Source organism: Tetrao urogallus (assembly GCF_951394365.1).
Source record: "Tetrao urogallus genome assembly, chromosome: 1".
In the NCBI taxonomy this organism is placed as follows: Eukaryota; Metazoa; Chordata; class Aves; order Galliformes; family Phasianidae; genus Tetrao; species Tetrao urogallus.
In genome coordinates, this window is record NC_136813.1 from 51285117 (window position 1) to 51299921 (window position 14805).

At 37.7% G+C, this 14805-nt stretch overlaps 1 protein-coding gene across 6 annotated transcripts in view; it reads right to left on the reverse strand.

Moving 5' to 3' along the window:
* Positions 1–14805, reverse strand: part of DOCK9 (dedicator of cytokinesis 9) — a gene marked incomplete at both ends in the record, with an annotated part of 119665 nt that overhangs the window by 4119 nt on the left and 100741 nt on the right. For 3 of the 6 annotated variants that reach the window (XM_079542527.1, XM_079542526.1, XM_079542523.1), the window contains 12 exons: positions 947–1157; positions 2857–3003; positions 3783–3818; positions 4467–4580; positions 4929–5051; positions 8422–8528; positions 9952–10009; positions 11909–12124; positions 12268–12381; positions 13064–13246; positions 13536–13673; positions 14309–14424. In XM_079542527.1, coding sequence (XP_079398653.1) covers positions 947–1157; positions 2857–3003; positions 3783–3818; positions 4467–4580; positions 4929–5051; positions 8422–8528; positions 9952–10009; positions 11909–12124; positions 12268–12381; positions 13064–13246; positions 13536–13673; positions 14309–14424 — 1563 coding nt within the window. The remainder of the gene's footprint in view (positions 1–946; positions 1158–2856; positions 3004–3782; positions 3819–4466; positions 4581–4928; positions 5052–8421; positions 8529–9951; positions 10010–11908; positions 12125–12267; positions 12382–13063; positions 13247–13535; positions 13674–14308; positions 14425–14805) is intronic. The other 3 variants (XM_079542524.1, XM_079542522.1, XM_079542525.1) reach the window with 1 other exon arrangement.

Consider the following 14805-nt stretch of genomic DNA (forward strand, 5'->3'; position numbering starts at 1 on the left):
CTAGATGATCTTATAGGTTGTTTCCAACCTTGTGATTCTATGATTCTATGAACTTAATTAATAGGAGAATTGTAAAAAGAATTGCTTATCATCCACATAGCTCAAAGAGGAGAAGAACTAAAAAAACCCAGCAAGACTATATTACTGATTTCCTCTGAAGTATTAGCTATGTAAAGCTGATACTACGAACTGATTTATCTATATGAAAAAAAAGCTGACATATTATTTTAGATGTAAGGAAAAAACCTTTTACAGTGAGGGTGGTGAGGCGCTGCAACAAGTTGCCCAATGGTGTGGTTGATGTCCCTAGAGACGTTCAAGGCAAGGCTGGGTCAGGCACTGGGCAACCTGATCTGGCCATGGATGTCTCTGTTCGCTGCAGGGGAGTGGGACCGGATGGTCTTTAAAGGTCCCTTTCAACTCTAAGGATTCTATGATTCTATGACTGATTCTACTAACTCCTGTAAGCTCAGTTTACCACTACTAACACTAAGGCGGTGATACACAAGCTCACACGTTCAACACATACAAAACAGAAAAAAGCCTGTTTCAAAGAAAAGTTGAAACAATTCCAGGTTTGTGGTTCTTGAAGTTTAAAGAAAAAGCTGTTTGATAGTTATCACTTGAAGAAACAAATTTGGGTCTCTTTTGGGTTAAAATATGGAAAAAATTTTAACCGACATTTTTTACTCTGCATACTTCTGTACAACAATGCTGAGTATTAGCTTGAAGTGCACACTCATTTTAAAAATTGTTTTACAAAGCATTGTATAAAACATTCTGATATATTCTGCTGTTCTTGTAAACTCCAAAAGCCAGGCGTGAAATCTTCTAAAGGATTGTTTCAGACAAAATACAGAACATACAGAAAAGCCCAGCATCAAGAAGTAAATACGTTTTTCAAAGAACAGTTTTCTTTTAAAGGAAATTTCCACCCAATGAGTACCTGTCAGGATAGTCCGTCGTTTACACTGCTCTTCCACTCCTCCTTGTCTTTTGCCAGCTTGAGTGAAAGGCATCTCAAACATAAAGCGACGAATGTTATGAGTCCTTTCAAAATCTGTTTTCCTTTCTTGCAACTCTTTTTCTTCAAAGTAAGGAACTACATGTGTAACCTGAATGTATGCATATTTTGAATCTAAATCCTTTGGATTTACCTTAAAAACATTAAAAAAACAAACAAACAACCAAACAATTAAATTCTGAATACAGTGGATTTAATTGCAGTTACACAAATTTCAGATACTATATTTGGCTTGCTGCAAACATAGAAAACATTTATGCTCTCATGGGCTTCTCTGACTTCAGTTTCTAATTGTTATGAAGCTCGGTATGGTCATTACATGTCTTTTTTTTTAACATTATGATTATTTGCCATATGCAAAACTACAATAAAAATAGTTTTATTCCTGCTTAACAGTAAATACTGCATTTCAGGAGAAGTCAGAGAAGAAAAAAAAAAGAGTGGAAACAAAAACAAATACTGTCCTCCATGATGGCCGATACAAGAAGATACTGGAGAGCAAAACTAGCAATACATAAAAAGTGAACAGCTGAAAATAAAAATGTACCTTTTAGACAGTGCAGATCTTACCTCCAGAAGGCACTTCTACCAACTGGCTGTCCTAGCTGTGACACCCTATACTGATCCCAAAGAGTAAGCTGGGGGCCATGTCGTAGGCTTCATGTTCAGTTTGGAGTGCCAAGTTTTTAATTTTGTAAAAGTGGCAACTCATCTCCAGTAGCAGTAGATGAGGCTTCCTAAAATCATTGCCCAATGGGGTCCCAATCCCCTAAATGGACCAATCACATTTTTTCTTGTAAATTCCCCCCATCATTACATACAGAGGTGACCCTAAACTTATGCACCCCTCTAAACGTTGTCTCTTGCCATTTCAGTCCCCTGCCAAATATTTGTTATCTCTGTCTGATCGTGAGCCATTGACTTTTATGAACTGTGAAAAGCAGTGATGCAGATATACACCTGAAGTCAGCTTTTAAATGCTGGAGCAAATGTGAATAGAACTCAAGTCACCCATCTGCTGCCAGTTTTTAATGGGACATGCTGCTTGATACAAAAATCCGCAATATTTTCTGATTACTAGACTGGAACCTCACTGGTAATTTATGTGTTCATTCCAGCATAACTGATGGAAATGTTCCCAACGAATGCTGACAAACGGACAGATTGTAATTATTTGAAAAGAATTCGGTACGTTTAAAGCCTTTATTTGGAGTACACTGCAAGAGCTGCGAAAAACAGAGTACAATATAAATCTCATCTTCCAACACATGAAATTACACCCTTGCGTAAGTTCTCCCTTCCTTTAAAGTTCCAGTTTGAGCAGAAGTATTGAAAAGCCCACCGTTGCTGAATGTAAGTGGTTGAGAAGCACAGCACTTTGTGATCTTGCTTATATGATCAGTGAACAGAAGAGACAAGAAGTTAGACTGTGAGAAAATCAACGTGGAGTCTGAAGCCTTGAACTGGCTGACGAAGGGAATGAAAGGAATGCAGAAAGGCATCTTGTGCCTTCTCAGCCTACGGGTTACCGTAATTCTTTCTCATTCAAAAGTTCCTGTCCTTAATCTCAGAATGGTTGAGGTTGGAGAGGATCTCTGGAGATCATCTACTCCCCAGCTCCCTGCTGAAGCAGGGTCTTCTACAGCATAACAGAAGTACAGAGTGAATTACAGGTTGGAAGGAGGTGATTCTCCCATGACCTTCAACCAGCAGTTTTTATACATGCATGCTGTGCACCAAATGAGTAAATGACAGTGATCCCATATTATTTCAAGTGGATTCATGGGAACAAGTGATATATTGGAATCCTGTAGTGAGAATAAACAACATACTTTGCCAGAATCCTGAATCATTTTGACATTTTCAGATCCAAATTTGTCAGAGTAGAGTTTCTGGAGTCTTTGAGAAATCTCTGAAAGAGGTGTGAGTTTAGGCTCTTTATAAATATACTCCTTTCCATCTTCATCCTCAAAGAATCCCTGCAAAGAAACAATTAAGTAAACAAAATATTGGAAAAAAATAAAAAGCCACACTGAACAATGGTTAAGATGAACATGTTTGTGGTTCAAAGGAAACCAACATCAAACATCAGGTTTCAGGCAAATATAAATCAACAAATAAAATCTAAGTTAAATAAAAGGCTTCCTAAGAAAACTAAAACAAACAAACAAACAGAACAGAAAAAAGAGAAAAATAATCATCTACTACAGAATGAAAGATAATGGAAACACACAAAGTTAAAACTGTAAGGTTTGTTGCAATGTTATGGCGTGCCAAGCCCTTGATACAGAAGTATTTTCTTCACTTTTACTTTAAAAGTGAACTGTCAGTACTGTTTCACTTGCCACAACAGAGGTTTTGTTGCCTTGTACAACTATCTGATCCACAAACAAGGATTTTGACAACAGTTTGAAATTTGATTTAGGAAAACATCTTAATTCTGTGCTGTACCATTCTGGCCCACACTTCTTTATTTTCATTACTTAGAGCTCTTTTTTGAAACCATAGCCAAATGTTACACAGACTGTGTGGAAAGTGAAACAGGTGACTGATTTAAAACAAAAAGCCATGTCTGAATTCATGTTTGAAATCAGAAAGTAAATATATTTCTGTCATAAAATGTAACAGACAAAAGAGAAAAGCACAACATATCATATGTAAACACAGGCCAGATTGACAAAAATACCCACACCAAACTACAGTGAAATGCAGTAGTTGTTACTGCATTGCTCGCTTTATGAGCAGTTACTATAATTACCTCAACATCTGTTTCACTGTCTGTAAACTGGTATTGCTATGAAGTTATAAAAGACAGAATACATGTAAAGTTACACCACTCAGAGTATGTCACAAGTCTCCATGCTCTGCTAACAACTACCGACTGGGCTGTGCATGTGGAAGGTGCATTACCGGGTACTGCGTGCTACCATACTGATACATGTGCAGTGTAAACACGTACTGCAGGATGTGAAGCTGCTCAGTACACAGCCGGAACTTTTGTTTGAAGCATGCATCCCGATGTATAGGCGAGAACGACTTGTTCTCCAAATGGAACTTAACGTTATTATTTTTCTTAATTGCAGTGGCTCTGAATGCACACCAATCTAAGAAGCAGCCTTGCCAACCACACTGCAGCACCACAGACATTAGGTCAATGCATTGCTGAGAACTGACATTACAGAAAACTTACCGCTGCCTTAAGGTAGTAAAAAAGAAGAGAGGAAAAAAAGCAAAAAATTTACTGAGGAAAATAAGAAAGAACTGTTTTGGAACTGGTAAATATTTCAAAGCAAGTTACTGACATGTTTAACTACTTATTTTAGGACATATTTCTTGTGCTTTTTATATCGTGGTATCAGCAAAAAGGATGAAACTGTGCATCTTGTAAAATAAACGAAGGCTTTTCTCATTGCATACTGCAGTAACGATAAGTGATACTCACCTGTCCAAAGAATGCTACCCTGAAGTAAGTTCCTAGCAGTCTCTTGCCTGTATGCATAACTTCTGTTACTTTACTGTATGCACGATGAAGAGTGTCATACAAATGAGCAAGCCGCTAAAATTCAAAGAAGAGAATAATGAGGTAACAGGATAACATTGAACACTCCTATCTGCAACAGATGTGAATGACAGTCCTGTAGTTAATAGCAACCTTGCTACTGAACAGTAGTAATATGTTTAGCACCTTTACAACTTGGCAATATGCAAGGTTAAATTCCAATAATTTACATTTATTTGAAAAAATTGGAATTCTTTAAAATAAAAACACAAACATTTCAACACATTCACATTCCAGTTACAGTAGTTAGAATTCCCTTTTGTTCTATGACATGTACTGTTTCATGTAGTTAGATTAAAAAATCAGGTTTTTCTCATTCAAATTTAATTCTAATGGATTTAGTACCTCAAAATCCCTCCTTTTTTCATAAATGGGAATGATAAGTTTATATATATCAGCAATCAGTTCATAGCGTTCCGCCTTCCACAGTCCATCAGCACACTGCTCCAACAATTCCGTCAGCACATCCTAGAATTGGATACACATTTGGAAAAGAAAAGCAATGTGGCAGTCACTAAAAGCACGTTAAGGTATTACTGCTATTCCTTTCAATCAGAAATAGAGATTCTGCCTCCAAAGAAAATTTTGTAAATTAAAATGATTGTGGCAATCTCAGAACTCTTAAAAAATGTTTGGGGATCCAACATTCTTCACTAGAATCCAAGCACAAGACAAAGAGAGACCTTCTGGTACCACCATTGCCGTGATAGTCAAGCCATAAGCTGGCTCACAAACTCCTTTTACTCTCTGAAAAGATCCAGTGCTACTGCATATCACTCTGCCCTTGGGTAGAGGACTGAGACGCATCGCTAAGAAAAGCCATCTTTAATTCTGAGTAGAGTAAAAAAAAAGTCGGCAAACTACTGCCCTTGTTCACGTGCTGAAATGATCCCTACAGATCTCCTCCTTTCCCCGGTCCTTATGGGCTGTACATACTCTCCACTGTTTTCACTCTGAACAGCCACGTGGTGAAAACTGAAAGATTCATGCCGCTGCTGGACTACAAGAGCCATCCACAAGTCTTAACTCAGACACAAGAGGGCATCCAAATACAGCAAAATTTAATTTGCCCACAGGAAAGAATACAAAGATCACAAGCTGCACATGGGAAATGCTGTCCCTTGTGACGCAGATGGCTAATGAAGAAACAAACACCCAGAACCCCATGATGGCTGAGGCAGGCAGGGCCCTCTGTGTCCCTCTGTGTCCCCGTGTCCCAGCCCCTGCTCCAGCAGCACCACCCAGAGCAGGGTGCCCAGGCCCACGGCCAGGCGGTTCTGGAGAGCTGCAGGGAGGAGACCCCACAGCCTCTGGGCAGCCTGTGCCAGTGCTCCGGCACCCGCACAGCGCAGCACTGCTCCTGGTGTTCAGAGGGAGCCTCCTGTATTTCAATCCCAAGAATGGCTCCAGATATTCACTAATTTAAACCTCCCTTTGTACTGGAACCTACTGCCTGCACTCAGTAGTTGCCTGCACAACTATCCCTGACTCTGAGAACCGCCCACAGTGAGAAAAAGCAAGATAAATGGTAGATGATTTCACTCCACTGCGTGCAGATGAATGAAAGTCTAATAATCATTCTTCTTAAACTGCTAAATCACAAGGGAAAAAAAATTCTTGTCCATGAAAAGGTTATACGTCTTAGAGTGTGTAAGTAAAGCAATATGAAAGCATTTGCTGGCCGTGGAAAGGCTTCCCCTGAAGTAATACTGCACTACAAATTTATTTGTCAGATTTTTAAATGTATGGATTCCGTTCTGTAAGATTAAAAGGCACTTGTCTTGCTTTGGCTTGTCCCACAGTTTTCATTACATAGCTATAACACAAAGGTGACAGGGAAATTATCTGGCATTTGGGAATCCAGGTTAGTTTTCCTATTTGGAAAGGGCTGCACGGTCACAGAATAGCCTCCTTTACATAAGGCATGCTGTGAAGCATTAACTTTCATTTACCAGTCTGAAGTTGGAATAATTTTTCACATGGACAGACAATGTTAGCAAGGCACCAGAACAAAACAAAAAAAAAAAAAAAAAGAAAAGAAAAGAAAAAAAGGTATATGGTGACTTAATATTTGAGGTGGAACAGTATTTTGGCAAATTTTATTTTGGGAAAAAAAACAGCAAATCTGAATTAAATTTTTCCAAGCTTTATTCTTCACGGAATCTGGCACTGGACAACAGTCTGTCAGCCACAGCTCAGAACTCTGACAGAAGAACTGTCTACAGCAAAGCATGGAATGGAAAGGATAATAGCTTCCAGGCTTTTGCTGTGCAATTTGTGACATCCACAAGATTGTAATTCTGCAAGGAGAATCTGACTGGTGCTGATGAATAGGCCTGTCTGGCTACACAACTGTTTTAATGAAATACATATAGCAACTGTTAAAAAACAGGTCCTCCCCCACTCCACCTCCATCCCACCAATTACTGTTTTGAAGATTTAATCCTGAATAGCAGTTAACAGATAGAGGAAAAGCCCCAAACACAGATTCATTTAGCTCAGATGTAGTAAAATAGAGCTTGAAATACACGTTTGTATCTTCCCATTACTCTACCCTACTGATCTCTTACACAATTTCTCTTCCTTAGACTATTAGAGATTCCCGTGTTATAAGAACATACGGAGGTAACACTCTACATGAGATACATTCCCACTCAAGAAGCAAATAGAATACTTGAAGAACTTCTGTAAAGTACTAGGCATATTACTCCTCCCAGGGTAAACTATAAGAAGTTATTTGAAAAACGCTTCCCCCCCCCCCCCCCCCATCCCAATATTTAACCAGTTACACTTATTCATAGCTAAGTTTAAAAAAGGACTCTATAGAGGGAAAACGAAATTTGGCAAAGTTTGAATTCTTTGCAAGAGCCGCAGGCTTGTAATTTCAGCCTTGGCATATTTTTGCTCCATGGAAATACTGAGAGATGGAAATAAATCTGGGCAGGGTTCAATGACTCAGGAAAAGCTGTATATTCTTTTTGCACTGAGTGACTAATCAGAAGAATAAAGACATTCCAGTTGAAAAACACAAAAGAATTAATCTCTGACAAATGTTTTGTCAGGTAGACACTGACAAGAGCTTCCGACAAAAGTTTCCATTGACTGTACTCAACAAAAATCCAACTCTTGGCTCAGTTAGAATAGCTTACATTTTTCTTTGAGTAACATGCTACATTCGTGCTAGTTGAGGAGAATCTGTGTTTTAAAGAATACAACACGTAATAATAATAAAAAACCCCAAATCTGGTTCTGCATGCTTTGCAAACAAAAAGCACTATATTTCTCATTTCAAATAATTACAACTCCTGCCTTCACAGAAAAAGGCAAGTCTACAATTTTTGTCTTAAAACAATACAGCAAAGTAGTACCAGTACTTGGGACTAAAAGTTCAAGGCTTAAAACCACTATGTCTATTGCTCCTCAATCTGCTACAGTGTGTTCAATTTGCAGACAAATAATTTTGTCATACACCTTCACCATACACAAATGAGGTCACAAAATATTTTTTGTTGTACAATTATGGTTATACAACACTGATCTTTTTTTCAACTCGGTTTCTGCAACTAGTTGTCTGTCCCTCACTCCCTCAACTATGCTAGCAAATACACAGCATGATCACAGCAGTCTTTACGCTGATGCTTTATGTAAAACATACGCATGGAGTAAATTCCCTAGAACCTGGACAGCTCGGAGAATAATCCTATTTATTTGTTTGTTTTCTATTAGGATAAGAATGGTGGCAAAGAAGGTGACAGTAGTCAGTCTCAGAAACACAAACCCTGGAAAAACAAATGGCGCTTTAATGTGCATCAGTTCTTACACGCTGATGTTTACTTACTTCGTTGAAGTGAACATCTTGCATCCCGACATCCTCCATCATTGAAGCTTCTTCATCTATATTAGGTGTGATTACTCTGAAGGCAATACAGCCTTGCCTAAACATCCCTATCATTGAAAAAGAAAACCAGACAAATTCACTTAAATGCTGGCAAAATACCTTCCTCTTGCAGAGTAACATTAGGCCATTTTGTGATGCTGGATAAGTCAGAAGCTGTATTTAAATACACTTACTACCAAAACAGTAGAAGAAAACACAGCTTCTCACTGTACGATTAAAAGAGCAGAGCTCATCTTAAGTAGAAATCGTTTTTTCAGACAAGCACATTGATGTTTGGATTCTGACATACAAAACTATGTAGTGTATGAATCTTCCTATTTTAGCTAAAAATTGTGTCCAATCTCTCCCACCCCAAAGCCTACGGTAACTAAGTTCACTTTTACAGTATTTCATAACACTGGTCATGCAAGAACTGTACAAGAACAAGCCCTGGCATATCCAAGTCTCCGTCTGAACAATATGCATAGACTGATGTGAACTACACAAGATAGTCAGAGGATGGCTGCACAGATTAGTCAGAGGTAGATACAGAAAGTCGGTCTAGAAATAAGCAAAAAATATATCAATCTAACTCCCTTCACTGAAATATATATTCGCCAAGAATTGGTTTTAGAACATTCTAAAGTGAAACCTACCTCTTTTACCCATCCTGTGTAAGTATTTTTTATTCTATCAGATTGCTGAATTAAGCAGTCAGGCTATGTGGCCAAAATCTGTCTTGTAAAGACAGATTTGTAAAAGCCTCAAGAGCAATCAGTGACAAGTACAGAAGCACAAGGACTTGTACATATTTACTTCACCACTCATTCCCAGAAGGATTCTTTCTCCTCACTCATGGGAGTTGTACAACCAGCGGCTTCACTGAATGACTGCCTCAAAGGCACGTTTATGTCTGGCTCCTGGAAATGCCATGGGTAGGACTGACTCCAAATTACTAACAGGAAGTAATCTCCATGTGACAGGAGACAAGAATAGTAAGTCACCCAAAGAACCCAAAGCAAGTATATAAAGATTATCACTTGTTACTGGGTTTTGTTAGACTTGCAGTACTTGGAACTGTAACTTAAGACAACAGAGTTTCAGATTTGGTCACAGAGAAGCTTCTCAAATCACTGGAGAAGGGGGAATAGCCTATAAGTGAATAAGCATCCTGTAAGAGGCAAAAAAATAATGAGAGACCTGAGAAATTACTTAACAAATAAGAATATTCATTGATAAAGTTGCTTAGAAAGGGTCTAACCAGGTATTAGCAACTGTTGCATTAAATTAAAAGCTTTTCCCTTCCTAAAAGTTCTGTTTTAGCTTCAGCTAAAATGCTGGTTCTTAAACATGTAAATATGCTGCTGTAAGCTTGCTATTCACTTAAGTCAGAATTTTTTGCCTACAGCTTCCTCAGGGAAACCACTGCTATTCCTACACATAATGAAAAAAACAACCAACCCACATTTAAGTAGGACTTCAAAATCATACCTTTCCGTGTGAGATATTCTGCAACCAGTGCTGCTACATGAACATAGCACATTGCTGCCTAAAAGCAAGAACAGGAACACTTTTGTAAATTACAGTCATCATGCAAAACTGAAAACTAAGTATATATGAAGAGCTCTAGACTGGAATAATTTCTTAGGTTTTCCTTGTTTGCTGCTTTGAAGATGATGACTTGTGTAAGAATTTGCCTCCTCACTTACGCAGAGCAGTTACTGTGCAAGAGCCTCCCTTATCACCAGAGCACTGAGTAGCACTCAGTTGGAGGCTGCCCACTGTTCACAAGCTAATGACTTCCACGCTGTAATAACACCAGGTAAATTTCTTTCAGGGATGTATCGGAAGGAATTTGCTTGGTACGATCTAGAAAACTAAATAAAAGGGCCAGAGTTGTCTGCAAACATGAGATGTTTTTATTAAATTGGCACTGATCACTTTTCTTCGAGGAAAGGACAAAAAAGATTCAAGATTCAGCAAAATGTTTACCTATGGAAGCTGAAGAATCTCCGGCTCTGCAGCTGAAGAAAAAATGTAAGTAACTGCCAGAGATTCTCTCTAATTCATACTTCACATGGCACTGGACTTGATGATGTACAGGGGTTTTTCTCTAGCTGTTCAGTCAAATATTCCATACTTTCAATAAAAATCAGTCATTTCCTCAGGTCTGTTTTTAAAAAAACTAGACTGAAAGAGCTGGACCTGCTTCCATCAAAACGTAAACTACTGACAGAGGACTGTATACATCTTCTGCATAGCTACTAGGCAGAATAAAAGAATTACAGCAATGAGACGTAAGGCAGCAGCAATGATTTCTCCGAGGTACTTACTTGCTTACATGGTAAGTGAAATAGATACGTTTATGAAATTTGGTGATACGATACAACATGATTTGTTTTCAGATGGAACAAACTTCCAGAAAGAAACAACATCAATTCTGTATGCTGATATAATGGCTATACATCAAGGCATACAGTACAAAAAAGACAGGGATCTCTTGGAAAGAGTCCAGCGGAGGGCCACAAAGATGGTGAAGGGCCTGGAGCATCTCTCCTATGAGGAAAGGCTGAGTGAACTGGGTCTGTTCAGCCTTGAGAAAAGAAGACTGAGAGGGGATCTGATCCAGGTCTATAAATATCTAAGGTGTGGGGGGCAGAATGGCAAGGCCAGATTGTTTTCAGCATTGTGTGGAGACAGGACAAGGGGAAACGGCCACAAACTGAGCATAGGAAGTTCCACACAAATGTGCGCAAGAACTTCTTTACAGTGAGGTGACGGAGCACTGGAACAGGCTGCCCAGGGAGGTGGTGGAGTCTCCTTCTCTGGAGATGTTCAAGACCCGCCTGGACACCTACTTGTGCTACCTGGTGTAGGGAACCTGCTTTGGCAGGGGGGTTGGACTCGATCTCTGGAGGTCCCTTCCAACCCCTACAATTCTGTGATCCTGTGAAGGCATACAAGAATCCCAACTCCCTTTTCTCCCTTTTGCTAGAATTAAATATTTAAACAGCACAGAGAAATCAGCCAGCTTTCTGTTTTCAAGCAACAAAACTGCTGTTCAACAATTTTAAGAGTATCAGGAGTTTTTCTGGTAAGCCTTCTGGAAGAAAATTAAGATAATTCTGTAAAGGCAACCAGAGAGGAATTCAAGGCAGAGCTTCAAAGCGTTTTAGGCAACTGATAACTGAAGAATATTAGTAAGCAGAAGGCCTGATTCTTCATTCTTCATCTTAACTGCTAGAGCATTCAAACATATTCCATACCTTAATAATCAGAACTGGCTTAAAGAAGATATCAGCCACTGAAATTAATCAACCATTCAAAATTAAAAATCATTATTATACAGTAGCATTCACACAATGTATTTGCAATTTCAAGAAAGTTAAGCTTAAAGTTATTAATAAATTTATTGATATAAATTCATTAAGTCTGATCTTCCTCTCACCTCTGAAAGATCCCCATTTTTAACATGGATCCTTGCCATACTGTCCAACCACGTCTTCCTTAGCTCAGGTGTACTCGCGTAAGACTTTGCCAAACTGTACTGGAGGTCTACAAGCATTTCGGGATCGTTCTCATGCTCCTTCATCTGAGCTGTAGCCATCAGTACTGTACGAATACGTTTTGTTAAATCCTTTACATCAGAAGGGAACGTAGTGTGCTAAAACACAGAAAAGTTGGTTTAACTACTACCTTTATCTACTGCTCGCGTAACAGAAGAAGTTAAAATGTCATTGCAAAAGGCGCTGTGGAAAAGTTTTCAAGCCGCCTTTCTACGGTATAGAAAGAAGAATAAAGCCAGACCTTAATAATTTTGTCGTGATTGGCACAATTATTGATGATGGACAGGGACTGCTGAAATCTAGTTCCTCCAATTCCAACAACATCAGCAATTAACTGGCTTACTGAAATAATAACCTTGACAGAAACAAATGTCTAGTTAGAGCGTGCATACTTGGTGAAATGCACCTATGATGCAACTACAAAGAAAGTTTTGTTCTTTTAAATAGAAAGATTATAGCTTGAAGTCAAATGCTATTTGACAGACTCTCCCCTCCCCCAAAACAAACAAACAAACATACATTTGTACAGCAAGACAAGCAAGAAAAAGGAGCTTTATATAAATTTAATGCGCAAGCACCCTCTGGTCTAAAGACTGACAGCTAGGTGAACCAGGTAGAGCTCGTAAAAGAAATGAACTGTTGTTCCCAGCCTTGTCAGAACAATTTATTTCTTTTTTAGCCTTTTCCTAATGTATTTCTGTTTTATTTTAGACTTCTAGGCGCTTGCTGCTTCATTCTTTTCTCCTTTAGACATGACGCTGTAAGCTACTTAATCAAAACAACGTCTAAAGAACACATTTCCTACTCACAAATTATAATTTCCTGCATAACGCTGGGCCACTGAATTGCTTCAAATTATTTCCTTGTACCTGATATACTCTTCTTACTCTTGGAATTGTACTGACCTTGCTCAAATAAATAAAATATTTCCGTCTTTATCCAACAGGACTTTGCACTCCTGCATGCAATTGCCCACCTACAAGTACTGACCACACGATACTTTAAAACACAACAAACAAAAAATAAAGTATACTCACCTGTAGATGTGTTCTAACAAAAGATTTCTTTCCTGTGTAATCAAAATTATTTCTCATTAAGAAGTACAGTAACTGCGAAGCTTCAGTACGAATTGAACTCAGTTTGGAATTACAGTACTTCAGAATCTCATAGCACAGGGCAGAACACATATCAGCTCTACCCTCATAAAACGTAGAAGGAAACTGAGGAAAAAAGCAGAAAAGAAAGAAGGTATTCATTAACACCCCACTCTTGACAACATAAACATCTAAAGAAAAACACAAGTCCCAAATGAATAGTCCCAAACAACTGAAAAAACAGTTACAGTAGTTCACAAAACAAAGTCATTTTTACAGCAATTCAAACAATAATTATTCCAGGCCCTTTATGAATTTTGATTTGGAATTTTTAGTTCTCAAAGTTCTAGATAGTGTATTTCTAGCTATAAATCTGGATAAGTACTTGGAGATAAATTATTTTAAAACTCCTTACCTTAAAAATAAGTGCCCTTAAAGCAATGAAAACATTTTTCAGTGCTGTTTCAGACTGATTCTTTTGAAGGAAGCAGAGGTATACATCAAATACTTTTTTCATTAGTGGATTATGTCCATGATCTGTCAGTAGCTGATTCTTTAAATTAATAGTGAGAATTTAGGAATTTTATACTGCAACACATTTATACCATTCTAAAAACATACATATTTTTAAAAAGCAAGACATTAATTTAAAAAAAAGAAATGTGCATATTATTACTGAGACATTGAATAATACAAGCAATAATAACTGAGGTTTAATGAGATATTTCTACCATTGCATTGGTCCTGTTTATAAAGAAAGTGCTGTTAACTGATGAATGTTTCATACAAGAAGAGATCAAGTTCAGTATACAAGCCTGCACCTGAGCGCATCCAAATATCAATTATGATACTGGCATAGAAAATACAGTTTTACCACTCATATTAAGTAGATACTACAGTTTCTAGAAATACTTTTACAAAGTTAGGATAAGGAAGGAGCTTTTCCAACAGAATACTGATGATCAACATGGAGTACATTGAGCAACTGAAGCGAAAGGTTCAACAGGTTATGAGATGTTAAATGCCACAACAACGAAATACAATACCAGAAATGCTAAAAAGTGCCAAGTTACAGAACTATAGTGTATGCTATGCAATTTAAAATAAAATTTTAAAAACAGTTTTGCAAAAAAAAAAATGTTTTTTTGTATAATTATAGGAGATGTTAACATAAATTCAAGGACAAACCTTAAAAGCCATTGTGAATAATGATAGAGTATCCAGAATTGTAAGGCAAACTTCTGTGGCAGTATTTGCTTCCAGTAAAGACTGGTGAAGAACGTCTGCATCTGAATGGCCATAGCCTACAAAAATTAAGTGTAAGTGCTTAGTGCACAAATTTACATGTATTTTATTTCCAAAAGACTTGCTGAGAAGATTGACGAATATAAAGCCTGACAGGAGTTAACATTCGATACAGAAAAATAATTAATAACCATTCAATTAATATCCATTTGTCAAATATGTGCAAATAATTATTTTAGCATAATTTGCACAAGATCATAGAATAAAGTACAAATGCCAACAACAGAAACAATAAATAGCAAGGAAAATATTAAAATGTTTGATGTTTCATATATATGTATGTATACGCCCAAATGTATAAATAAAAATATATACTTATACATGTATACATACATACATATATTCATAAAATAAATGCCTCAGTAGCATGAAGTTACAGC